Here is a 27,851-nt window from a genome sequence, read left to right on the forward strand (position 1 = left end):
CTTTTTTCATTTGTTTTTGTCTTGCAACACTTTAGTTCAATGAGTGTGGGTTGATAAGTGTGGATCGTATATTTGGCATGGTCTATGGCATAGGAAAATGAGCTAAGAGTTGGGATTGGTGCTTCTTAATGGTGAACTAAGGAGGCACAAAAAATGTTTGAAAAATAGCTAATGATATAGCCTAACAAGAATAACCCAATTTTGACCAATGTCAAAAAGTCTCGAAAAATCACATCTAACTACTAACTGGTTTTAATTTGAGGAATGTTGAAGTTTTTTTTCTGAAAAAAAAGTTGATCAGTGCTCCTCCCGACTCAATTTTTGTTTTTACGTCAAAAGTAGTCTTCCAACGGGTTTTTTCATTGGTTTTCTCTTTAGTTTCATGATTGTGGGTTCATAAGTGTCGGAATGTATCTTTAATATGGTCTAAGACACATCAAAATGGGTTAAGGGTCCTGATTGGTGCTCCTTGGTGGTGGACCAAGGTGACACCCAAAACATTTGAAAAATGGTCAACGTTGTAGCTTACAGGAAATGACCCAATTTTGGCCAATGTAAAAAAGTCATGAAAATTCACATCTAACTACTAAGTGGTTTCATTTCAAGAAATGTTAAGGATTTTTCTAAAAAAAATTGATCTGGGATTTACCGGACTCGGTTTTTATTTTTTATTTTCCTCAAAACCATCCTTCCAATGGTCTTCTTTATTCTTTTTGTCTTGCAACCCTTTAGCTCAGTGATTGTGGCAACATGGTAAACTATCTTTGCCATAGTCTATGACACAGGAAAATAAACTAATACTCGGGATTGGTGCTCTTTGGTGGAGAAACTAAAGTTGCACCCAAAACGTTCGAAAATTGGCCAATGTAATAGCCTACAAAAAACGACCCAATTTAGACTAGTGTCAAAAAGTCTTGAAAATTCACATCTAATTGCTAGGCGGTCTCGTTTTGAGTAAAGTGTCACCCAAAACGTTCAAAAAATAGTTGATGTTATAACCTATAAAAAATGACCCGATTTTGGTCATTGACAAAAAATCCTTAAAACTCACATCTAACTACTAAGCGGTCTATGTTAAAGTTCTTTTAAAAAAAAAAATTGATCAGTGACGCCCTAGACTCAGTTTTTATTTTTTCATTAAAACTAGTCTTAAAAAGATTTTCTTTATCTATTTTTGTCTTGCACCTGTTTAGTTCAATGATTGTGGGCTGATAAGTGCGGGATCATATCGGCACGAGAAAATGAGTTAAGATTTGTAATTGGTATTCCTTAATGGTTGACTAAGATGGCACCAGAAATACTCGCACACTAAACTCGAAGCATCATGACATTGTTGTTGCTTGTGACGTTCTTTAACTTCCATCTTCACTGTATGTACTTCAAGTTTAGCTCCAATTACTTAGTGTGATAATCCTAATTCCTAATGTTTTTGGCTGATTTAAAATATACTCTTCTTTCAAAGGAGGCTGTTAAAAATAAGTACTATTGTGCATTGCTTTGACTACTCATAGACTTTCATTTCGTGCTTTTCTTTAGATCTTTAAAAACTGACTGTAACTTCACTTGAAAATGATTGTGACTACTAAGATCTTTTTAGGCAAAAACACTTCGAAATTATGACTAAATTTTCTTAAATATCACCATTTTCTTTATAGTAAAAGTGATGGATTATTATTCTTAGATTTTACACATTTTTTCCAAGCTAATCTTAAATTTCAATTCACTCAATTAACATCAATAAATTTATACATGCGACCAATCTAATGCCAAGAGACAAACTAAACGAAAAACGAAAAAAGTGTATTTAAACACCATATTCCCAACATATGAACAAGAAATTGCAACACCCAATCTTATGCTTGATACGTAAAGCATTAATACAATACAATAAGAGGAAGATATTGGACAGCAGGACACATGCTACGTGCAGAGCAGACTAAGCTTGCTTTTGCATTAATTCTTAAGTCAGATAAAACAAAGCTCGTTTTGACGGAGAATAACAAACAAATTTTCCTTCCATTTGTACATCACAGGAATCTGGGAGCTCTTATGCAGATGATCTCTCAAATCAGACTCAATCAATTATATGCTATAGGCGCTTGTTTTCGTGGTGAATAGTATGAGTTGCTACAGTCAATACCAGTTTGCAACAATGGATTCCATCTGTCAAATATTATTCTGCCACCTCGGCCAATTCTTCCCCGAAATTTATGAGAGCCCATTGACACACTATTCCTTGTCGAAGAATCTGATGGTGGTACTATAGCTGCAGCTGCCAACTTCTCTGTAATCAGAGGTTTTGCAAACAACAAAACCGGTTCCAAAGGATCCTGCACAATTCCCCAATCCCCTTTGAACGGTTAAAATAATACGGTTAAATGTTCTAAGAAACATTATGATTTTAAAGGCAAGTCAGTTATGGAAATATTAATTGGTAACCAGGCCAGAAAAGTTATAGCAGTTGGCGCTATAGCACTAAAAAGGATAAGGTAGATTTTATAAGTCATAATAAAGGTACCATTTTGTGAAGCCATCCTTGTGGCAACTGTTGTTGCCTGTACTCTTGCTTCACGCTTTCAGTTGGGAGCATAATTGCGTTTGCCTCCACCAAAGATCCAGAAGTTCTTATTCGTGGGGGGCGGCTGATTGCAATCTCATCTAAATCCAGAAATTCGTCCTCGCTTGAACCGAACTTACAAGAGAAGGGTAAGAACCTGGGAAGTGCTAAGCTCTCTTCCAGAAGTTCAGTTTCATGCTGATACCCGACGAGAACACGCACCAATATTGTAAGAAAATTTTAAGAAAATATAGATCATTGGAGCAAGATCAAAGCAATTATCCCGGATATAAAAGAACTCAACAAAAATAAAAACACATAAACTCATTACCTTATACTTCAAATGAATCCTCTGAAGCCCAACATCACTTTCCATCAGATCCCTCTTCTTCTCTTCCCGCTGCACAGAGATCACGTCTTGAGCCAATGCAGTGTTTTATAATTAGCTTTTCAAAACAAATGCAAAACATAATTTCCCCTCAAAAAAATAAATGCAAATGCACCTATGCTAATACATGAATACAATGAGTAATCACCTTAATTAAAGCCTCCAGTAAGGTTTTAGCTTGTTCTAGGTTGCGCCTAACCTGAAATTTTACAATTCCAAACAGAGTAATAAAATGTAGAGAATGTTATTCTACGTTAAAAGAAAAATATGATGAATAGGCAAATGTATTTTACGACATAGCTTAAAAAGCCATAAGGGACCTACAGGACTTTATAAGTTCACCAAAAGGGAGATATAACGAGAAATTAATATTCAAAAGAAAAGCAAAACAAATACAAGTTTGAGCCACGTCCTACTCATCTACTAAAACATACGAACTTCAACGATTCCTATAAGAGTAATATCCTTCCAAAAGTTGTGATAAAACATCTAAAATATTTATATAATTAAATTCACCATAACTCATCCACTTAAGCTCGTGGGTTGGTTGGTGATTTAACAAATTCACACAATGAAATTCACACAGAAATTAAGAATGCACTCGTTACGGTAACATGATTTCTTTATGTTGATTTTTCCTCTTTAATATTTGTAGCTGTAATTAGAATGCACCGATTATGATAGATTTTTTTTTTTTCAATTATGCTTGCGTCTTTCTTCTATTTAAGATATACCTTTGTATTTTTGTAAAGAGTGAAAAATATGAATAAATTAACAATATTCCAATATTACCAACAAAGTATTAGAGCAAAATAAAATAAAACTCTTAAAAAACCTAAACATAATAGGTAAAAGAGGGGCCATCTTATGGAAGTAGCCAACTACTACCATGACCGAATTTTAGCTCCTTCGTGTGTGTGACAATCCTAACACAATCCATAGATAAATCCTCCCAAACAATGATTGGAGTAGGAATGGAGTATATAATCCAGCGTCAGTGGGAGTTCCCTTAGTTGTTTGACAAGTAAAAACACCATTCAATAAAATCTTGAAAATCTTAATGTAATTGTGGCCTATACCTTTGAGATACCAAATCCACTGTTTTATCTCGGCCAAAATGGCCTGCTAAACCATTGGAATGTAATCCCTAGTTCATCAATTGAATGTAGGTACTAGGCCGAAAGGACTCCCTTTTGGGGAGAGTATCTAACTTTATTGATAGATAAAACAAAATACAATATTACCTCCTTTTGAGAGGTACAAACTCTCTACCGTCAATTTACTTTATCTCACACTGGACCAAATATCTCCTATGTTGTAAGTACTGTGCAGACTCCTTGAGGAACACATGGAGGAAGTTTAATAGAATTATGAGGTATTTGAAAATGACTCTGGGTAAAGAGTTGTTGTTCAAGAAGACTGACAGAAGGTGTATTGAGGCCTACACTGATTCTAACTAAGCAAGGTCTGTTGTTGACAAAAAATCCACTCTGAATAATGTACTTTTGTATGGGGCAATCTAGTAATTTGGAGGTGTAAGAAGAAAGAGGTTGTGGCTAGAAGCAATGTTGAAGCTAAGTACAGGGCTATAAGTTTGAAGATATACGAGAGATTTGGCTACAGAAGGTTTTATTTGATCTTCGTCAGAACTATGAGGTGCCTATGAAATTATTTTGTGATAATATGGCTGCTAATAGCATCGCTACTAACTCGTTTCAACATGATAGAACCCAACATGTGGATATTGATAGACACTTTATTAAAGAAAGACTAGACAATGGTATCATATGCATTCCTTACATTCCCTCGAGTCAACAAGTTGTTGATATTCTCACCAAGGGACTTCTTGGACAAAGTTTTGATTCCTGTGTTAGTAAGTTGAGTCTTATTGATATTTGCGTCCCAACTTGAGGGGGAATGTTAGAAATTGTGAGCTTGTTGTGTGTTGAAAGCCTAAGGGTAGTTTTGTATTTATGTTACCTATTAATCTTTCCCCTCTTGTATCATCTGTTGCATAAGAAATCAATAAAAAATGTTCTATCATGGTTTTCCTCCCTATACTAGGGTTTCAACATAACTCGGTGTTATTTCTCTTTATCGCTTTCAATAGATTCCATGGAAGAGAAGCCAAAGATGAACAAAATTACATGAAAAAGTTAGGCTTAGATGCTTTGTACGTTGTCCCGAGCTTCCTGGTGGTGGCTTCACCTTCTTAAACACCAACACGAATTTGATCTCTGAGTCATGAAATTGTTTCGTACTTTCCCACTTGCAAAGTTTTGCTGGAAGGGTTGCTGTCTTAATGATTTGGATGCACGAGCACCTCACCCTATGGTGAGAAGCCTTCGGTGTACATTTGCTCGACGGCACCATTCAATGTTGTGTCATAGTACTCCTTGTACATGTTGCAATAACCCGTTTGGCTTTGATATCGCAGCCAAATACCATAGTTTTTTACCTTTGTTGGGTTCTTTTCAATAATCTCATTAATGGCAAGAATTTGACCATAGCTTTTCGTAACGTTCTTCAACTTTCTCACAAAAAGTACCAAAATTTGGCATGGAGTTCGCTGGTAGCCCATAGCTTCATCCGATAGATCTCGGGATGCTCATCTGATTCAGAAGGAAGAGCCCTCCCCACAACCTGATACTGTGAAACCGAAATGTAAACAATTTGAAACTCAAAGATTTGAAAGAGATCGATGCTTCATTTTACCTCTCGACGATCGATAGCCAAACTACTACTCAATTCGACGCTCTTCTAATTTTCTAATTTTCTGTTGTTCATCCATCTGCTGAAGCAACAAATTCATCTTCTCAGTTAATTCTTCCATTGAAAAGTCCATTTCTGCTAGTCTCTATAGTTCCTCACAAACGTCGCTCAAGGTACGATCCAATACATCCACTCTTTCCTCAACCTTTCGTTGTGACATCTTCCTTGGTTTCCCCAGGACTTCCACTTTGATCCCAATGAAAGGACTCCCTTCGAGGAGAGTCTTTGACTTTACTGATAGATAACACAAAATACAATATTGCCTCCTTTCAAAAGGGAGGAACTCTCTACCGTCGAACAGTAAGCACAAAATACAAGCATAATCCAAAATACAATAACCATTACATATATAGCTAGCTACCCAAATAACTAGTCTTAAATAGGTGAATTTCCCGTTCTGCACCTCCTCACATATGTGTGCACAATCGAAGGTCTAGCCGAGGAACGTTGGAAATGCAAAATGGCATAACTGGTCACTTGAATAGACCTTCATTGGTTTTCAATGTTGACTTCCATTCATCACCTGGGAGAACTCGTATTTTCTGGTATCCACTTCTCACATCTATCTTTGATTAAATGATGGCCCTTCTCATTGATCCAAGCCATTGATTTGTCATTCATAGTATAAGAAAGTCATAATTAGTCTTAAAGAACCAATTGAACCAAAAGCTTAAGCTTATGGGTGAAGGTAAATTTAAAATTATATCATTCAACGCTCCCCTCACTTGTGGGCTTGAAATATGAAGGTCCAACAAGTGAAAATAAATATTATACGAAGAAAAATCCTTTGAAGAACTTTTCATCTCCAACATCTCTTTCTCATTCTCTTCATTTTTCTTTGGCAACATCCGTTGAGCCATTTTCCCAACTCTTAGAGGAATAAGGATTCTTGACTCTGATACATATTTGTCAGGTATTCCTTCTTAGCAAGTACTTGCAGAATCAATCAAAATACCCAAACACACAAAACGTAGCAAAAATATAGACTTGGATAACAAACTTCCACATAAAAGGTTCACAATATGAAAGACAAATATTGAAAAACAAAAACAAGAACAAGAAAATAACAATTCCCAGCTACTAGGAGAGGCTGGCACCTCCCTTTCACACAAACAATTCTTGCACAAAAAGTTCTCGACACTCCAACCCCCTACACAATTAACTAACCATCAGCACTGTACCCTTTGGCATCCGTACCCTTCTTCTCACCCTCCATCTCATTAACCAACTGTCAGCACCCTAAGATTCCCTTACTACTCCTACCATATATTTCCACGATTTGGGGCCTTACATGTCAGTTGCAATCTAATCAGGAGGTATAGGAAGAGACCTATTCAAGCTTGAAGGAAAGATATAATTTTAAAGCTGCAGGAAGAACCAATTGGAAGTAGTATAACATTCAAATTTAATAAAGTACTACTGACCTGGCGAAGCTTTTCAAAAGATTGCACATTGTTTTCCCTCCGTTGCATCTGTTTAAAATATCAAGAATGAGGAGGATAATAATAAAATAAAAAAAAATTAAAAAAAAAAAACAAAGTGCATAGTGGAAACTTCAAATACAAACATCCTTCAGTAATTGAGAATGATAGAAAGAAAGTAAAGATCTTATATACCCTTCTTGTGTGAAGTCTATGAGCTTTCTCCCTTGGCCTAAAGACATTATACGGATTTGTATCATTGACAGGTGGAGGCGGCTGCATAAGAAATGGGAGCAATTAACTCAAGAAAATCATTTCGACTAGAGTGCATCACATAAAAATCAGAATTGAAGAAAACTAAAACACAAAAGCCTGTACAATGACAATGTTCTATACTCCAAAAAATCCTGAGGTGAAAATCATAATAGGCCACTGAAACCTTTCCTGAAAAAATGTTCTTAAGATCTAGGACTACAAAATCAATAATGAGCTAGATAACCAACTGTGGTTCTTTTTTCCAGTTAACAAAAGGACCCAGAGTTACATTCTCCTGAATTTGTGTTCCATGACATAGCTCTTTGCATTAAGACATGGTACTACCATTATTTTTCCCTGGTGCCTAAGCCTCTCGAATACTAACTTATATTTGAGTTTGGTATATTGCCTGCACTAAACCTGTCTTTTGAACTTCCAATCGGGCTTCAATTAGGTTTCAACTAAGACTTCAAAATATTACTAGGCTGAAAAATCTAAAAAATCTCCTACTATAAGACTTTTTTTTTTTAAACGAGACCTCTTTATTAATAATAATAATAAGAGAGACTAACACCCAAAGTACAAGAGAGTTATACAGAGAGCAAAAGGGCTAAAACAGATACAAATATTAGCTACATCAAACTCAAGAGTAACAACGAGCTAAATAAGATCCTCTATCCTGGAAGCACAAATGAAATCTAGAATGTAAACTAGGTACAAAGTAATTAATTAAACCAGATGTCAAAAGGAACCCAAAGTAAGCAGACAAAATGCCCACAATAAGCTTTGAGATGAGTGGAGAGGGAACACCAAGAGAACAACAAACAGCCTTGTTAAATCTTCACTGCCGGCCGACTGCAGAATTTTTGTCAATACATCTCAGGGAAAACTTCCCCTTTGCACAACAGACCAATTGTAATTAGTCATTGGCACTTTATGGGAAAATACAAGTGTCCTGTACATGTTTGTTTCAAGAGATGCCTGTATTGAGCCTCCTTTTAATTCCCCAATATAAGGAGATTTATCTGAAGGTTCGAGGATAATGACATGTCCTAAACTATCCCCCCATTTCGCAACAGTGCACCAGTTTGATCATCAGGGGACAACTATTGATAATAAGTGCACAGCCTTGCCGCCATTCCAATGTTGCCCAAAGTAAAGGCCTTTCTTCACAATTCTCCATAAAAAAAAAAAAAAAAAAAAAACATGTCTGTCTTTCACAGAAAGATCTAATTTTTTTTTTAATGCTAGGAGATCCAACAGATCTATTTTCACCACGCAAATTTTGTGCCCTTGGCATTGTATATATTTTCGAACGAACAAGATGAAGTAAGGAATTTGGTTGCACATTTTGGGCAACCAAAGACTCTCTTTGGTTGGGTTTAGGGTTTAGGGTTTAGGGTTTAGGATTTTATTTTGATTTTAATTCTAACTCTTTGTGTTGTTCAATTCATTTGTACTTTTGTTTGCAATCGCTCGTTTTTCTCTTGTACTTTGAGCATTAGTCTCTTTTATTTATACATTAATAAAGAGGCTTGTATAAGTTAAAAATAAAACTCATCAGTACTGCAAAGGAAGAATCCCATCCTTTTTCCTTCTCTAGAACCACGGGAGCGCCAAGAGCCCAGAGGAGGAAAGCTCATTTACGAGTAAGCCTTGTCTTTCTTCTGAGAATAGTACTTATTATAAAGAGAGAATTCTAACTCTTCATTTTCTAAATGAAGAAGTCTTGTAACTATTCTAGAAAATAAAAGTGAAGATTTAAGTTTTCATTTATTGTGCACTGAAAAATAGTAATAATAATAAAAAATAAAAATAAAGGATGATGAATGATGTCATACGATTATGATAACTTGATAGATTCATATTAATCTTGGTTTAATCCTTGGTTAATTCCTTTTTAGTTTCCCATTTAGATTTTAGTTCTCCTTTTAGTTTCCTTTTAGGATTTTATTTTGATTTTAATTCTCTATAAATAGAGAATCCCTCTCTTGTACTCTACAACTTCCATTGATTAATAAATTTCTCTCTTTGGTCAACACCAATGCACTGCATAAAGAGGTCATACGCAATGTGCTATAAGATATTCAGCATAAGCTTAAACTTTTGGGTTTGGTAGTAGCGAAATATTTAGATAAAGTAGATTTCCCCTTGTCAAATGAAGAGGAATGACGATATGGTTAGAGATTGCAACAAAAAACTCTCCCGATCACAAATTTAATTAAATTAAACTAAATTAAATTAAAAATTTGTATCCAAAGAACATCTAGATTTAGCATGGTATTAGAGCAGAAGGTCATGAATTTGAATGCCAATGATATTATTCTTCCCTTGTTAATTATTGATTTTGACGGTGATTTAACATGTATAAACAATAAAGCAATTAATAATATGTAACATGAAAAAATAAGACAACGATATTAACCTGCAAGCGCCGCAATATAGGCTTTTGCCACCGTTCACGCTGTTAATAAGAGGGGGAAAGATAAAACATGTATGAATATGCATCCCATTAAAAGAAAAATAGTAGTACATACTGGCAAGAACACAAAAGGAAAAGCATTCAACATATGATTTTAGGTAACAATACTGTAACAAACTTGAGCAAACTATTCTGAAAAGATATATGATACACTAATTATATTTTTTCTTCAACAAGATACAACCTTTTTCATTCGGGGAATGAAAAAAGACTAATGCTTAAAAATACAAACTCTAAAAGGTGATTAAACAAAACCAAATTAGAAAGTAAAAAGCAAACAAGGGAAAAAAGAAACAAAGTATCCTTAAATGTATTAATGAGGAAGACCATTAGGACTTGGGCTATGGTTGATGGATCCCACAACATCCAAAAGATCATCAGCCCAGGTAGAAGCACAGTTGAACCGTCTCCTGTGCTTAACTCTTCGATAGAGACATACCAACTGAAGCACTTGTTAAGTTCGGAAGAAAAGAAGGCTTTGAGGTTGAGGGGAATTGATAGAAGAATTTTTTATCTCCATAGAGACATACCAACAGAAGCACTTTTAAGTTCGGAAGATAAGAAGGCTTTGAGATTGAGGGGAATTAATAGAAGAATTTTAATTTCCAGGGTTATCTATACAAATCTTGGTGGCTAACACTAGACAAACGTAAAAAAATAATTAGATTGAACATGGCCTTGTTATCCATAAAGTTGACTTTCCTGCCCCTAAGAAATATGAGGGAAAATTTAGAACCTTGATTCTAATGGGATCCCATTTCCAACAGAAAGAATAGTAGTGGAGTCCCACACTTCGGATCAAGCCATTGTTACTGCCCATAAACAGGCAAATCTTAATTTGAGATTTATTTTCATCCCTATACCAAAAACTTCCTGATCTGCACTTTTTCCCTTCCTTGTAATATTGAATACTATACTGCTTCTTCAAGAAAAGAAAGATGAGAAGTACCAAATCATAAAGAATGGATTTTTAAAATCCAATAATGTTCAAGGCTCGAAATTATTATTTTGGTTATGAAACAGGACCAAGAAAGGCCAATTCCTATTTAAGAAAATCAATGAATAAGTTTTATACCAACTATGAGGCTGAAACATATTCAAGAATCCAACAAAATGACTGCTTTGATCATGTAGCATTGGAAAAAATAAAGAAAACAACAAAAGAATTCCAACATTCTTTGGAAAAATGTTTCAAAGTACAGATCAATTATCAATTAATTACCAAGAATTCAAGAACAAATTGGTTTAGTGTATTGAAGAAAAACAAAGGAATCATAGTTGAAAATTTTTTGAATAGAAAATCTTGAAGAAAAAATTGGAAAAAATCTTGTTGAGACCTATGAAGTTGAGGAGGTGGTTGGGCAAAAATCATGCAAATGAAGTAGAAGAAAAAGAAGAATTTGAAGATGATTCGAAAGTAGTCTCTAGTGAAGAAGAAAAGACCAAGAAAGAAGATGGAATAGAGGCATCAAACATCAAAACTCTAAACATCGAGGCGGAAATCAAAAAATCAAACAAGAAAGCACACCGATTGCTGGCACAATGTCAAAGGTCAAATGATGAAGAATATGCGATTCAGGAACGGTTCTCTTCCAAAGCAACTTTTTTGTGATTAGACCCATGATTACAGTTTTGAATAAGCTTGATGGAGACATCTTTTCTAGGTTTGTGGCCGATGGAGAAGTTCGTCTTTTGGTAGCAATGTTGGATTTTTTGTCTCGGATTTACTTCTTCAATCGAAATAATTTTGCTCAAAACGTAGGATGTTGGTTTGGCCACATGTAATTGAACGAGTTTTATTTGATTCCATTTTGGAAGGGTAGAATGATGTAGGAAAAATGGGGTTAACTAGGTAATATTTTAGATTAATTCCCTTTTCACCCCATTTAATTAACTTTATAAATAGTAGGAGTCCTTCTCTCCTGTATGGAACATACTATGATTCTAATAAAAAATTCACAATCCTGATTCTTCGACGATTTCTCCTTGAGATTACTTCGCAACACCATCTATTCTTCGACATCTTTGTCAAAAGATGCCATTGTTACTTGGTTGTGTAGCTTAAGCTCCAAGATCCTTCAAAGTGGGGGAAGGATTTAGTTCACTTGAAATCCATTGAAGCAGAAGAACCCACCAAATCAGATGGGAATGGAGGAAACTAGATATAAAAGGGAAAACCATGAAAAAATTGCCAGTCTTCAACCTCGAAACCCACCAAAGATGAGAAAATCTTGGAAGACTTCAACAGCAGTTTTCATAAGGAAACAAACTCCTAGCAAATAAAAAGAGTCTGAAACCAAGAATTTTGATGAAATTTCGGTTGGTTCAAAGACAGAAGTGGGGTGGCAAAAGGTCGCATGTTTTATGCAAGTCTAGTCAAATCTTTTGGGTTGAGAAAAAACGAAGCACAAGGTTTTGTAAACGATGGGTGAAGGTAAACGTAAATTTAGTATTATATCATCTACTAGTAAGAATAGAACTTCAAGGCTAGATGGTTTTACTACAAAGTTGTTTTCCTAATATTGGTCTCTTTTGAAAGAAAATTTTCATAGTGTGTTCATGAAATTTCATGATAATGGACATTTGAAATCTTGTTTTAAATAAAACTTCATTTGCTTAAGTCAAAAGAAATAATTGGTTGCTTTTGAAAAAAAATTTCTTCCAATTAGTCCCATGTCTTCAATGATTTCAAGCTCTTGCTCAGAGCCATAAGAATGATATATCTTCCATGATTTCAAGCTCTTACAGTTCTTTTATTGAAGGTAGACAAATCTTAGATCTGGTTACTGAGGGCCATTGCGCCTTAGGGTGCCTTGGGCATTTAAAAACACTGCGAGTGAGGTTTGGTCCTTTACCTCCTATCATGTTTTTTTGTGAGCTTTGGTTTCAAATATCTTGTCTCGAGAAGAACTTGTAACCACCACATTATCATCCTTCAATTCTGATATTAGGTTTTTCCTTTTCTTTGCATTCAGAAAACGGTGAAAAAACCCAATACGTTCATCCCCAACTGAATGCCAATTAAGCTTGCTTTTCTAAATGAGGTTGTGCTCTCCAATTTGGTAAATACTAAGGATTTCAGCTTGCAAAGCTGATCTGAAACAACACTCTTCCTCATTTAGACCAATCAAATCTGCAGTTGCATCACAAATTTCCAGCTCCAACAGTAAGAATTTTCTTTTTCTTTTAACTTGGCCTGCATAGAGAGGTGCCAAGCTTTGACAGCCATCTTAATCTTTCTCCATCGTTTTTTCTCAATGAAAGTTGTTTTTATTAAAAAAAAATAACAAAAATGAAGGGACTTAGAGAAGGCATTTGATTGGGTGGATTGTAATCTTTTATTTGAGGCTTTAAATCTAAAGCTTTTGATGCATAATTGATCCAATGAATCCAAGAATGTTTCCGAGATGTATAATTTTAGTTGCTAGAGGATTGAGACAATGGGAACCGTCAACTCCCTTACTTATTCTTCTAGTAAGTGAAGTGTTAAGTGGGTTAGTGTAAGGATTCCACTTGAAGTTCATAACATTAATAATCAAAAGATGAGACAACGTGCACTTTCACCCGTCCAAGAGAGTGGATATCTCTCTAGTCCACAACAAACTGTTCTAATCAACCAAAAGTAACACCTTACACCTGAAACCCTGCCTTAAAGACAAAATACAAACACACTGTGGTTAATTTCCACTCTTACCCCTTCTAGCATAAGTCTTTAACTATTGGAGGGTTTAATAATGCATCTAATACTAACCCCGAGGTTGGAAACCACCTTGTCCTCAAGGTGGTGCTCGGTTGTTGCATGGTTTCCATTCATTCCCACAACACTTCATACTCAGGTTGTAGTCCTTTCCAACCTATCAGCTGATCTGGCCATTATCTCAAGTAGCCCAAACATCCTCTGGTTCAAGATAGTTGGATGAATAACTGTTTATTTTCTAAAAGTGTGAGTTAAACTTCAAAACGAAGCTCTCTCTGTAGATCTTATTGTAATTACTCTTGGTTAAACATCGGTACCAACTGGAGTGCACTTACGCAAGCATTCTTCATGTTACATCCTCCTTTCTATGTTCCGCCATAAAAAGTACAAGCAAAACTCTTTTTAATGAAACAAATCTTTAGTGGTTAAATGAAAAGAGACCAATGTTCAAGTGATACATGCTCCCAAAAACTTCTATGAATCAATAAAAGCAATGTGTCAAAATACTAAACAAAAACCCCTATAATACTAGGGGTTTATTCGTACCTTTTCCTTCCAATAAGTGTAAACAGATTCAATAACTGAATATTTGATTGCTTGTGTTTGTAGAGCCTGGCATTGAAATCAAAGAACCAAAGTGTTACTGAAATTATAAATGAAACCATAAATTTTCCAAAGACATGAGATATCTATCTAAAATTTATCGACAATGGCATGCATTGATAATATCCAAGAGCTAAAGCGTTAGAAATATTCAATGTTGTGTGAAGTTTTTCCATATGTGCATCCAAAGCCCTTTCGAACGTGCAAAGTCAAACAGAGGAAATAGCTAAAGCAGATAAAAGTGAATTAGAGATATAGGAACATGGAAAATATTTTACCTCCAAATGACTTAAAACCAATCAATATAATGCATAAACAATGTGCAAATGCTCATCAACTAATGTAAGAAGAATAAGGATTAATTGGGCAACTATTACCACTTCAACAAAAAAAAACACAAGACTGATTCTTGGAAGATGGGAGTCTTCCCCTCTTTTGCAAGATTGTCCCCATCCTTTCGAGTGGTTGTCTAAGGAGGTTAAGGGTACCTAGCAAGTTTATGGAAAGATATTCTAAGAAAGCTCCCTTTTTTCGTTCCTTTGGTTCGTTGTGTGGTGGGAGAGAAGGGAAATGTACTTCAGGGAAGATCATTGGGTGGGGAAGAGACCACTTTGTGCTGTATTCCCTCATCTATTTCATTTAGGTGAGTCGGTTTTTTTCGGTTTTCTAGAGGATTAAGATTCCTAGGAAGGTGAGATTCTTTAATTGGGAGGTCCTTCATGGCGGATGGCGGAGGAAGACCTAGACCATATTCCTTGGCATGGTAATTTTGTGAGTACTATCAGGAATTTACTCCTTCAAATGTTTGGTATGATGTACGTTCATCACAGAGACCCTAGTGCTTTGATCGAGGAGTTCCTTCTCAATCCATCTATTTGGGGAGAAGGGTCGCTTCTTATTTATGGCTTGTGTGGTAAGCAAAATATCGGTTGTTTAGGGGGTTAGAAAGGGATCCTTGGAAAATTTGGTCCCTTGTCCACTTCCATAATTCTTTGCGGATCTCAATTTCAAAGACCTTTTGTAATTGTTCTATAGGTTTGATCTCTTACAGTTGGTGTCCCTTCTTATAGACAGTGTCTCCCCCTTTTAGTGGGCTCCTCAGCTTCAACACTATCTCACAGAAATCCCTAACTCACTAATGAACCCAACTCCACATTCAACGTCTCTATCCAATTACCTCTACATTCCTCTACTAAAGGCTGCCCTTCCACATCCTATTATCCATACCAAGAATACCTTCCTATCGACCCTTACATTCTGCATCTCATAGCTTGTTTGATCATATTCCAGTCTCATAGTTTGTTTGATCACAAATGTCAGATGCATAGCATAGCATTGAACAAAAAAAGATCAAACGGCAGACTTGCACCGATGAAAATAGAATCGATCTACCAATAATAACAGCAACACGTCGTGGTTAAAATATGCATGAAATCTAACGTTAGTACAAATTTCTAACTATGATAAAAGAAAAAAATGCATCACCTCAATAGCATTATCATGTTGTAGGAGTACAGGAACGGGTGAACCAAGAGTAGTTGTTATTATACCAGCTCTTTCTCGAGCCTTGTGATCCAATACCTCCAATTTGAAGAGGAAGCTCTCAAATCTGCATTGACAAATACACCTCAATGACGATGAAATAATTAACAAACCGAAGATAAAAGGGAAAATGAATTGCACTTTTCAAATATAGGGGATAGTAGAGGAGAAAGGGCGAAAAATTTGCAAAGTCGTAAAAAACAAAACAAAAAAGAACAAAATTGTCCCAACGATTGAAGGATATTTTCAAAACCAAAACAAAAATCTAAAAAAAAATAATAAGCAAAAGAAACATCAAGTGATCAAATCATCAAAGAGAAACTAAAATCTCATAGGCACCAACTCAATCTTTAAACTCCAATTCGTCTGTCATCTATTATTGGCACACACCATGGCATCATATACCCTGAAAGAAGTAAAGATTCCTAAGATGCAAACAAACAAAGGAGATGACTCGCATAATGAAGAATGGCAATGGTCAATCAGGAGGAAGCATGCCCTAGAGTGCCTAATAATGTCCCATGTAGCTATACAAAACTGAGGTTAACGAAGACTTATATGCATCATCTGCCATAACCATGCAGGACTTGAGAACTTTAGGTTATAATCGTTCCTGATTTTCAAGTCTGAATTCATTGTCATTCTCTTTTGACCAACAGCAGATTTTGTTTTTGATCAACATCAAAGTTAGGATGATTAATCACTTCACAAAACTGTTCTCCTCGGGAGCCACATTGTTTTCCTATTATGATCTTGTTTTTCATGAATGATGCCCCACAGATAGAAACCTCATCCAAGATCTCTATATTTGAAACATGGACAAAGTAAAAGGACTAAGTTTTTCTTTTTCAACAAACCACTGATGGCAAGATCCTTGCGCGTCATTGCATTGACCAAAATATGAAACGTCTTTTGACTTTTTTTCTCTTGGCCACAATGTCTAAAATCCTTTTAACACACTGCAGCAACAAATTCCCAAATCAGAGATGAAAACACTAGATGATCCAATGGTTGTGGTTTGAAGTTTGAACCAGTTGAGAAGTAGTTATGAGCTTTGAATTTTTTTCAAAGTCAACCTGATAATACGATTTTCCAATAAGCATTTTGTTGATAACAGAACTGTTAGTTTGATTGTTTTATGTGGATGATACTATTCTCGCATGCATGAAAATGTGCTTGCAAGTGAATTTCAAATCAATGATCTAGGAAAACTAAAATAATAGGGAGTTTTCCAGATCCAGAAAAGATATATTTGTGAATCAATGAAAATATATCACTAACTTAAGCTCTTGAGTCAATTGGCAATTTTAAGATGGTATTCAGCTTACAAAGTCCAAACTGGTGTTCAGTCCAATAAAATAAAATTTGAGATCTGATCAAGAATGGTGAACCCGAAAGAGGCACCACCTATCAAGTTTTTCTTAATATTATCCTTCGCGGACTGCCAAAAGGAATCACTTCTTGGGGATCCTCTAGAGGGAAGATCAAGGTAAAGCAAGGGAAGAAATTCAATCTTATAGTTTAGGCTCTGAGAAAGAGTTTGAGTTTCGAACTCATCCAAATTAGTTCCACACAATTCAGATTTCTCCCAATTAAACTTCATACTCGAACACTAGTAAAAAAAACCCAATAGTTTGAATTAAAGAATTCAAATAGAAAGTGCCGAAAATTCATCAGAGTAAGGCCAATGGAAGAACAAATGACTTTGATAGGCATTAGCCAATAAACATAAAGAATAAACAGAAGGTTGCAAAGGAAAAGCGACTAAACAAGTTTCAAGAATCCATATCTCAAACAAACAAAAACTCTGCATGATCAAAAAATTGGACTAAGGAAATTTTGCAAACAATAGGAAAGAAACGTGAACATGCAAGAGTGAGAGAGTCCAAATATAACTCAGAACATTAGCCAGTAATATGATCATTTGGAGTGGCAACTACAAGATGTTAGATAACGTTTTCCTCAAGCAAAACCAAGTTGAAAATTTGCCTCTCAGGAGTGAGTATCTTTCTTTCTTTGTTGAGGTCATGAAGCCAATCCTCGTCTTCATTGTCCAAGTCATACTCAACAAACTCTCCAAGCTCTGTCCGAGCTGCAAATACAGAGTATGTGTACATATTCACGCGGGAATGGTAATGGTACAAAAGTTAATGAGCCTAAAAATATCTACAGTAGCAGTACTCCATATGTCACCAACCTCCTCTGCCACGTAAGTAAGAAGTTGGTTGACTAAAAGTGCGGGAGTAGTCTATCTCATAAGTATCAACAACAACAAATTGAGGAGTGGGTATATCAGGAGCCAATTTCTTGCAAGGCACTTGATGTACCTAAATTAAGGGAAAAGGCTTTAGATCGATCCAGAAAAGCATTGGATAAGGGGAAGCATTAAGTAAGATATATACAGTTGCAGTACCTCGTTATCTACCTCGGCCGCAACACGAAGCAGTTGGGAATTTCGGGTAGAAGTGGGGGTTTCTTCATCTTCCAATTCTTTCACAGACTTGACAATAGGGAGTTTCTTGTGAATGTCAAGCGGACGAGGCCTGAATGACAATCTACTCATTCTAGTTCATCTCTATCCTTTTCAATCCTTTGTGATGCACCAACCCTCTACGGCTGACGGTTAACAATTGAAATCCTCGTAGCGATCAACACGATGAAGCATTGTATATCTAGGCCGCTGTACAAACCAAAGTTAAATAAATAACTATAGCATGAATAAATTGAAGCTGTATAACATAATTAGTGGCAACCTAATCATCTAACCCTCTCTCTCTCTCTCTCTCTCTCTCTCTCTCTCCGCGAACCCCTCCGCTACCGAAGATCCACCTAGCGTAACAACTCCTACCCTTCCCAGTCCGCTTTTTTGAAATCTCTTACCCTCGTACTTTTCAAATGGCAACTCATTCCTTAACCCGACCTCAAAGGCTCTTCCAGCAACCCTCCACTCCACCTACACACGCAAGAGGAAAGAAATGAAAAAAGTCACAGTAGAATCAAGATTAGAGATGCATACAGATTACGGACGAAAGTTTTGGATTAGAGAGAGTTGAACCGGGAGCTATGGAGATGCGTTCGAAACCAAGCATCAGACCAACTGCAGAAAAACCGAACAATGGGTTTCTTTCTCGAGGGTTGGGTTGCAGGTCTCGTTCGGGAGGAAACTCACGGCCACAACTGTTTTTCAAAAGAGGAGAAATTGCATAGAGCGTTTTTATTGGACACAAAATCCGAAAGGTTACAAAAACGACATGGTTTAGGTTTTATTTAAAAGTAGTGTCCTTTTAGAAAACTTACATCTTTATTTTTCTCGAACAATCTCAATCAAAATTGTTTCTACTTAGAATCACTCATAAAGTTATCCCCAACTAGCATGGTAAACACTTGCTTTTGACTCAACAATTTAGCATTTTAAGATTAAATAACTCAAGGGAGTGATGATGCATCTAGCTATTCATTTACCAAAGAAAACCAAACTTATTGGATTGATTATAATTGAACGTATGTAATTGAGGTATATCTACTTTCTTATTGTTCTTATTCTTTAAAATACATTTATTTTCAAATCATTTGTTATACCCTAGATGTATTCAAATTTGTAAGAGCTTGAGAGCACTTAAACAATACGTTAAGATAAAACTAATTCAATTCAAAATATTAAGATGATCATTGCACAACTCGAAATAGTGAAGTTTCTGTTTTGAGGGTATAATAATCAAGGAGTCATCTTTTATGGTACCGTAAAAGAAGCAACGAAATCAAAGTATGTTGATTGGTAACAAGTTGTTTTATTCCAATTGGTTGATATTATAGAGACAACAAAAAAAGGACGTATTTTTTAAGATCATCATTTTACAAGTATAGATACTCTAAATGAACCATTTATTCTTGCCTTCCAAATACATGTGTTTAGGTTAATGAAATTCAATTAGGGTTGGAAAATGGTTTTAATAATTTGACATAGACAATTGCATAAAATAATAGATGTTGATGTATCCATACATAGATGAATGTTTTGCTCAAAATGTGGATTTTGAAATCCATACACTATAAGGAGATGATGTAAATCTACGTTATAATTTTTGTCAAACGAAAAATCTACGTTGTATTTTGTAAAACCACTAAAATGACTAAGAAAATGTTAGCTTTTGAGGATGGAGATGAGGATGATGAAGAAGGATGAAGATTAGAAAAGATAAGAACTAGAAAGATGAATAGCAACAAATTTAATATAAACATGAGTAAAATATCCTTTTTCATGTCTATACTTATAACAATTATTTGCAATATGGTAGTTTATGTCCACCTAATTGTAGTTTGTGAGGCTAGTGGGATGATTAAGAAAATGTTAGTTTTTAAGGATGGAGATGATGAAGATGATAGAGAAGTTGAATGCAACGAGTATGTAGAGAAGTTGAATGCAACGAGTATGTAAGATGTATAGTAACAAATTTTGATATACATATGAGTAAAATATTTGTTTTTGTCTTTATTTATAATATATATTTGCATTATACTAAATTTCAGGTTCTCAAGGAAAAAGAAATGTAAGACTTTTGAATAGAGTGTTATGCTTTCTAAACCAATCATAGTTAGATTTTGTTAGCTAACCCACCTAGTGTTGATATATTATTTTGGCATTGGGCATTAATAAGAAGAAAAGCTTCACCATCAACTAGTCAGAATTATAATTCAAAGTTTAGAAGTGTAACTAAGAGTAGAATGTTCTAAACTCCACAATCTTATATACATAATCAACATCAATGTTGAAATACAAAATTTGAGACATTTTGAAAACCTTTTGATATAGATTTGATAAATAATCTCTACAATTTTGTTAAATGATCACCCAACATTTATATAACAGTCCAAGTTTTTCTTATACGATCACACATATTCTTTTAAACGATAGCTTTGTTTTATCTACACGATTCTCCTGCTTTTAGTACACAATCACCCAACCTTTTCAAAACAATTGGTGAAACTTTTCTACACGATTGCCTTGCTTTTAGTATACAATCACCCAACTTTCTCTAAACGATTGGCTAAACTTTTCTATGTGATTATCATGCTTTTATTATACAATCACACAACTTTTACTAAACGATTGGTTGAACTTTTCTACACGATTGCTATGTTTTAACACACTATAACCCATGATTTTCTAAACAATTGCTTATGAGTGTTTTAATACAAATTGATAAGATAACTCATTTCGTTTCTATTGAGAGATACTTTCCTGCTATAGTATCTTGTGAGGTCTACAAAATTAGTGATATGATTGAGGATGAACTTTCAAAGGAGCAAATAAGCATGGTTAGGAAAACACAATTTCATTTATTGTTGGATTTGGACCTTCTGTTTGATGGGCAACTGGTCCATCATGAAAAAAAATCGGACACTAAGTTTCAACATTTTGGGGATGAAGGTAACATTTACTTTAGAAGATTTTTAACTGGTTTGTGGTCGTTTAATGGTACAGTTGAAAGGGCTACAAGTGGTGAGAGGCTACAATACCTACTGTTCAGATCCATGGTTGAAGAAAGAAATGAAAAAGAAAAAGAAAAAGAAGATTTGACCGACATGTATGTCATCATTATTCAAACAATCGTTTGTTATTGTGATAAGGTCGTCATATGATGGTTCATCGTTCAAACAATCGTGTATTATTGTGATAAGGTCGTCATATGATGGTTCATCATATGCTCTAGGTACATCAATAAACAGTGGCGGATCCAGGAATTTTATACCCTATTGGTTGTAAGAGTAGGGGCACAACCACTACACTACAATCATGTTTTATTTAAAATAAAGCATTATTTAGTATATATTGTAATTCGATACTTCAAAATTAATATTACAATACAAAAACCAATAATGTGAGGGGACACGTATCCCTACTGGCCCTTTAATAAATTTGGTCGTCTACAAACAAGTGTGCTTGGATATTGAATGGTAGGGGAGAGGTTGACACGTTTACCGGTGTGGTTGGGACAAGAATGGAGGGTGTCAAGATTGTTCGTGATCCTGAATATTGCTCACATACATGTTCGTAATCAAAATGCATATTACATCTCGATTGGATGTTGTTGCCACCCCAAGTTTCAATTTTGTCATCACCAAGGTTGCACGACTCATAATTCTTATCTAATGAAGATATAGTGGGGATATTACGTGTTTGAATGGGTACACTTGTTGCAGTCGTTCGAATTGTGGGATGTCACTGTTGGTACATGTTATTTGTGTCTATTCCAAGACTTCGCAAGAGGTAATTGACACAAACGACAACACCTTGGACGCATCACTTACCTCTAAAAATAAACTTCATGGTTAACTATGTCACTAATGTACCACTATTTGATGAAGTTACGATTATTAAATTGAACACCATTTGATGTGTATGCTAAATTCGTCCAGATCAACATTCAGCCGTTGGTGCGAAATGCTCAGTAATTGACTTCACACTAGATCATGCCTAACCTTCAGACCTTTCATACTGCCTCCAACATAATTGCTTCCATACTAGTTCAATTCTCCACAAAATTGTACAAATACAATCTAAATGATCGAGTTAAAAAAAAAAAAAAAACACTAAACGACCGCTTCCAAAGACTAAACAATTGTATAATTTTCACAACAGGATCACATTGTAAAAGCTGCACGATTGCATAGTAATACTTCAAACGGTCATATAAGATTGCAAAGAGAAAATTCATGCATGGAAAAAATAAGAGATTTTTAAGAAATAACTAACATCTAGTTTAATGAATGATTCTAGAATTAAATCACTCTTACAAACTTACCTCTTTTTGTTAGACAGATGAAAGATAACATCAACAGCACAACGAACTTGAACTTGAAAGAATAATTGGACAAGAAGTTTAACAGCTCAAATGAAAGTGAACTTCCTTACCTCATTCTTGTTATCAATAGCATTCGATGTTGTTTGTGAGAATATTAGTCGGGAATAAATGTTTGAGGGAGAGTATTGGTTTTGCAAGAAAAACAATTGTTGAAGAAGATGGAGTAGGAGGGGCGTTGAAAAGTGTTTTTTAAAATGGAAGTATCTTTGGCATTTCGGTAAAAAGGTCATCTCCAATAGAGCTTATAGAAATTGGTAAAGAGTTCTCTTTTTTGACATCATTTAATGAAATTTTCCCTTTCAAGCCACACAAGTTTGTTACTATAAACTAAGAGTGCCCTACCAAATGCACATTTTTACTGTACAATTTCTACCGAAACTCCCACCCCCCCCCCCCCCCCCCCCCCCCCAATTTCACCAACATGTAAAAATGAATGGTATTATTACTTTCTTTTGGTATCACTATTGATGCAACAATGACGAATATACCAGCAGTGATATTATTGAATGTCGAAGAAATTAACAAAGGTACACAAATCAACAATGGTTATACAGTCGAAGCAGACACTGTCGTTGAAGCTCGAAGTACTTGTTGAAGCATCCGAGCTGCAAGACGCTGAGTAATCCCACTGAAAATGCGGCCACCAAAACTGCGAGCCTCAGGCTGTTGTAGGACCTGTTTGTAGAAGATATTTAACAAATTTAGGCAAGTTATATATGGTTTAAATTGAACTTCATCTCACATGAGATTCTCATCAGCAACGAAATGCGAGCCACATTTAATTATAATAATAACAAAGTCTCCTTCGGACATAGTGGTTTCAAATTTGTGTATCAACAGGTAGCAGCTTCAGTAAAGCACAAAAAGAAAAACATGCTAATTCGTACCTGCACAATGGGTTGCAAAAGTGTAGGATCAAAATTTTCAGAAGACTGAAGTAGTCTCCATATCCTCAGTACCTGATCTCGAAGCTCTACCATACTTTCTTTCTCTTCATTGCTCATACCAAGAGCTCGAGGACCATTATCCCTAAATAATAGAGTTCTCATAAAATCAGGGATAGAATTATACGTATCATTTACTGTCCCTAAAACAAAAGCTTCAGTCACACGAATAGCTTCCTTAATAGCTAAGACTCGGAGTCCCTCGCCATCTGGACCTAATAAAAGCTTCAGGACCGGCTGTAGAGCATCTTTTACTGAGAAGTCTCTGTCCATTCTACCCTGAAGCAACAGGTTTTCAAGTCTACTCCATCTGTAATGGGCAAATAAAAAGGTTTCAGGTGGGCGTTCAAAAGGATAAATACATAATCACCATTTTATTGAAAAGAACATCGAGTCTTGCATAAATTGTGAAACGAAATGAGGTATAAATTTTGCTGGCACATGCCTAAATTTCCCATCTTTAAAAAGCAGCTCAATAAGCGCGTCTCTCAGATAAGGATTTGGATCTGTCAGAAGCCTTTTAGCAAAATATGGATATGAAGCAGCCAGAACTTTGAAATTTGGATCAGCATACAGCGCTAACCCTTCCAGTACAGTAAGGGATCTCAAAATTAATGCGTAGTATGCTGGCACTGAGCAATTATAAGAAGCAAACAGTCAAGTTCAGTAATAGGATAGCTTTTGCATAATAATAATAAAGACTTAGCAATCATGCGAAGCATGTCGACCATCTTCAGCTTCCAATTGAAAATAAAGAATAAATTAGGCACAGCTTGTGGTTTTCTAATTAGTATGCATCTAGTAATTGTAAAAGAGAAATGTTGGTGCCCATTAACACATTAATTAATAAAAACTTCAACAAATTCTCAAAATTAAGTTGCAAGGTTCTGGAAAATTAAAAGTTGGAGGAGGTGGACTAACTCACCATTGAATGGATATTGATAAAATACTGCACCCAAGCCATCCACTATTGTTTTGAAGTTTAACTCACTCACAGTTGCATTAAGTGTGTCATCAAAGAAATTCCTAAGAACTGGCACAATTGGAGAAACATCAGTATCAGGTGACAAGAAATCTAAAGCGTAATAATCGCGAGCCATAGCTTCGTAATCCCGATTAACCATGTGAACAACATGTCCGATAATTGCACATCTTGCTTCTTCTGGAGTCTCGCTCATCATTCCAAAATCTAGAAAGGCAAGTTTTCCCTCCGGTGTTGCCAACAGATTACCAGGATGAGGATCCGCATGAAAGTATCCATACTCAAGTAGCTGTCTGAGGCTGCACTGTATGCCAGTATTCACCAGATCCAAAACCTTCAGCCCCTGTTTCTCAATAGCTTCCTGCTCATTTAATTTCACACCATCAACCCACTCCATTGTCAAAACTTTACCACTCGTATAATCCCAAAATATGTCTGGGACAAGTACATCTTCCTTGTCAGCATATAATTTCTTAAACTTCCTAGCATTCTGTCCTTCCTGCATGGGTCCAGAAAATTAAAATTTAGACCCCAAAAGATATCGGTACATTTGTGATAGATGTTCGGTGTAGGAAAGATGTCTAATAAGAAAACCTAACCTGTACATAATTAAGCTCTTGATAAACTCTGCGTGCAAATTCATCTATAAGAGCAACAACATCACTTGAGATGATGTCAACATATTTATTTATGAGAAATCCTAAGCTTCTTATCAGGTAGAAATCTAGTCCTATAGCTTCTTCAATGTTAGGGCGCTGAACCTTTATGGCAACCACTTTGCCAGATTGCTTGAGTTTGGCTTTGTACACTTGACCCAAGCTGGCAGCTGCAATGGGAGATGGAGATAATGATAAGAAAATGGAATCAAGCGATAATGACAGCTCCTTCTCAATGCATAAAAATGCTTCTGCATCTGGGAAGGTTGGTAGATCATCCTGTTCAGAGACAGTAACAGTTGAAGGTGATATAACCATCTAAGCTCCATATATATATATATAGTGGAATATCACACATAAACATACAATACAGTAAGTTTAAGTATAGTCTTATCAAGAATGGGCTTGATCCACTTGACTTTAAATAACCCCAATTGCGCTTTTGGAAGTTTTCATCACAATCACTTGAAGGAGATCAATTTTTTTAGGATGCCAAAAAGAAAAAAAATTGAAGAGGTGATGCGGATAGACCAAGTTATAAAAGTAACACAAGATGACTTTTTCTGATTTACAACTAAAGCCAACTACAGAATAAATGCAATGTGTGAAATTCTACGAAAGGAAAAAATATTTGTCCTAAAAATACAGGCATGAAAAAAGGCCTAAATTAAAGCAACAAGAAAAGAAAGAGAAAAATTCTAATTCAAATTACAACACAAGACAACCCCAAATACCAAGTTTAAAAATAATATCTTAGGCCAAGTTCCTAGTATAACGATCGTTATCCTTTCCCAGAATAGTGTATCTTTTTCTTTAAGATATGAAACATTTCATTAGGGAAATGAAAACAACTAATATTGCGAGATACAAAAGGATAGTAAGAATCAAAATAAAATAAAGCTTAAACAAGAGACTTAAAATAAAGAGCACAAAAATAGAAGCTTAACAAAAGACTTAAAGCAAGAAATCAAAGATCATAAGTTTAGAAAGGATAAATAAAAGCAGGCCAATAGCCAAGTCAAGGCAAAGATAGAAGAATAAGAGATTATGGTGAGGACATCTAAAATGATAGACACCATTTATTTTCTTTCTTCAACATGGTGCCATTACACGTGAATTGTACAAGTCATACTACGCCTATTTGGATGTTAAAACGAGATCTATAGTCAATAAATTTAATGAGTTCTCTGCATAGTAGAAAAAACGGAAGGAGAGAAGAAATGGGTATATATACTTGGAGCTGAGAAAGCTCCTCGAGGTACTCAGGTGGGCAGATGTCTGGCCTGGTGGACAATCCCTGGCCTAATTTCACGAAGGTAGGACCTAATCGAGTAAAAATTCCTCGCAACTCAGCAGCTCGCCGCCTTTTATTTTGATCGAGCTGGCCACTGTTTTTGTCCAACCATAATTTGATTCCAAATGAACTAAGGGCAACTAGAATTTGCAGAGCCCTCTGCAATACCTGAAAATTTTGGTCAAGACATTAAACTCTGGAGTAGGAAGAGAAAGAGCAATCTGGTAAATTTACAGGGAAAGGAGAGAAAAAAAAAACCTCAATTGGGCGAGAACCGTACGTTTTGGCAAGAAGTTCCGGGTTGTAGAAGGGAGCGTTTGAAGCCCGGGCCATTGCCCTGGCCTCGGCCTGCAAATCATCAGTTCGATCCACAGCCAAAACCAGCTGGGTCGGCAGGGAGGTAGCGGTGTTAACTGCAGGCACAGCCGTAGGTCTCGCCTCAACTAGAGCTGCAAGAGGCCGTTTTGATCGAGCCAACCTTGGTTTAGTTCCATGGTAAGAGCTATTGAACCTTGAAATCGCGTCACCCGACCGCCATAACGAATGATGACTAACAACAATACTCATGTTGGGGTAGCTGAGGAACAAAATCCAATGGATTGTTGGAAGAAATTGTTTAAGGAGCTGAGAATTTTCCTTCTGTTTCCCTCATAATTGTCTCGTCCACGGAACAGCAATAAGTATCAGCCACAACCACCATAACATGTCGTGTTTGCAAACTGCACTTGAGAAAATGGAATTTTGTCATTTTTCCTTTCTGCCCATTCATTGTGAACTTAAAGTCCTTTCTTAAAAAAGAAAAAAGTGAAAAAAAAAACCTAAAGTAAATTACCAACATATATATTATAGTTATAGAAGTCTGTACTTTCTCTAAAAAAATATCTTTTTTAATCCTTCTACAAGTTTTAAAACAGCTCAAAGTATCTTTGGTTAATTTTGAATGAAAATCACTACTGCTTTATTTTAAGAATACAATAAGTTTTCACAGCCTTATTAATTATTTTTTTAAAAATTGTTTCTAAATACATACAATAAAATAAATCCAAATAATTATAAAATGTACCAAGACAATGTAAAAGAAAGTGCATTTTAAAAAATAGCAAAATATTAAAATTATTTACAAAATATAGTAAAATCAATTTAACTGTAGTTCATATATTTTTTTTTATTGTATTTTGTAAATATTTTCATTTTTTTTTTTGCTATCCATACCACTTCAAAGAAAAAAGGTTTACATAATTAAAGTAATAGAGACCTTTTAGAACTAGATTCCAAGACTAGGGACTAAAAAATTAGAAGAAAAAAAATAATAATTTGCACTCAATTGTGTTAAATGATTTTTTCCAAGGCAAGGTAACCTCAAAGAAATTACCTATATCAAGGGTAAAAATATTT

At 35.4% G+C, this 27,851-nt stretch overlaps 2 protein-coding genes and 1 pseudogene across 5 annotated transcripts; all 3 read right to left on the bottom strand.

Annotated features, from left to right (window-relative positions):
• Window positions 1-1,779: 1,779 nt before the first annotated feature.
• Window positions 1,780-18,968, bottom strand: LOC103492087 (uncharacterized). Of its 4 annotated transcripts, none has more exons than XM_008452277.3 (14): window positions 18,773-18,968; window positions 18,598-18,670; window positions 18,131-18,397; window positions 17,915-18,044; window positions 17,707-17,809; window positions 15,661-15,784; window positions 14,119-14,184; window positions 9,819-9,857; window positions 7,334-7,414; window positions 7,142-7,189; window positions 3,094-3,144; window positions 2,889-2,957; window positions 2,519-2,755; window positions 1,780-2,330 (listed from the first exon to the last, which is right to left on the bottom strand). In XM_008452277.3, exons 3-14 carry the CDS (start codon window positions 18,278-18,280, stop codon window positions 2,079-2,081), a joined length of 1,350 nt encoding a protein of 449 aa, XP_008450499.1. In that variant the 5' UTR covers window positions 18,281-18,397; window positions 18,598-18,670; window positions 18,773-18,968; the 3' UTR covers window positions 1,780-2,078. The 4 variants fall into 4 exon arrangements, with proteins under 4 accessions (XP_008450499.1, XP_008450501.1, XP_050937158.1 ...); XM_008452279.3 differs by having other exon boundaries at window positions 18,606-18,670; window positions 18,773-18,941; XM_051081201.1 differs by having other exon boundaries at window positions 18,745-18,924.
• On the bottom strand, window positions 3,151-5,651 carry LOC103492512 (60S ribosomal protein L18a-2-like; annotated as a pseudogene).
• Window positions 18,969-23,004: 4,036 nt separating the features above from the next.
• Window positions 23,005-27,202, bottom strand: LOC103492088 (protein ACTIVITY OF BC1 COMPLEX KINASE 3, chloroplastic). Its single transcript, XM_008452280.3, has 7 exons — window positions 26,715-27,202; window positions 26,397-26,624; window positions 25,106-25,441; window positions 24,450-25,005; window positions 23,970-24,156; window positions 23,468-23,834; window positions 23,005-23,255 (listed from the first exon to the last, which is right to left on the bottom strand). The coding sequence occupies exons 1-7, from the start codon at window positions 27,021-27,023 to the stop codon at window positions 23,127-23,129; spliced, it is 2,112 nt and encodes a 703-aa protein (XP_008450502.1). The 5' UTR covers window positions 27,024-27,202; the 3' UTR covers window positions 23,005-23,126.
• Between the last annotated feature and the right edge of the window lie 649 nt (window positions 27,203-27,851).

This window comes from Cucumis melo, chromosome 2 (genome assembly GCF_025177605.1).
Source record: "Cucumis melo cultivar AY chromosome 2, USDA_Cmelo_AY_1.0, whole genome shotgun sequence".
Taxonomy (NCBI): Eukaryota; Viridiplantae; Streptophyta; class Magnoliopsida; order Cucurbitales; family Cucurbitaceae; genus Cucumis; species Cucumis melo.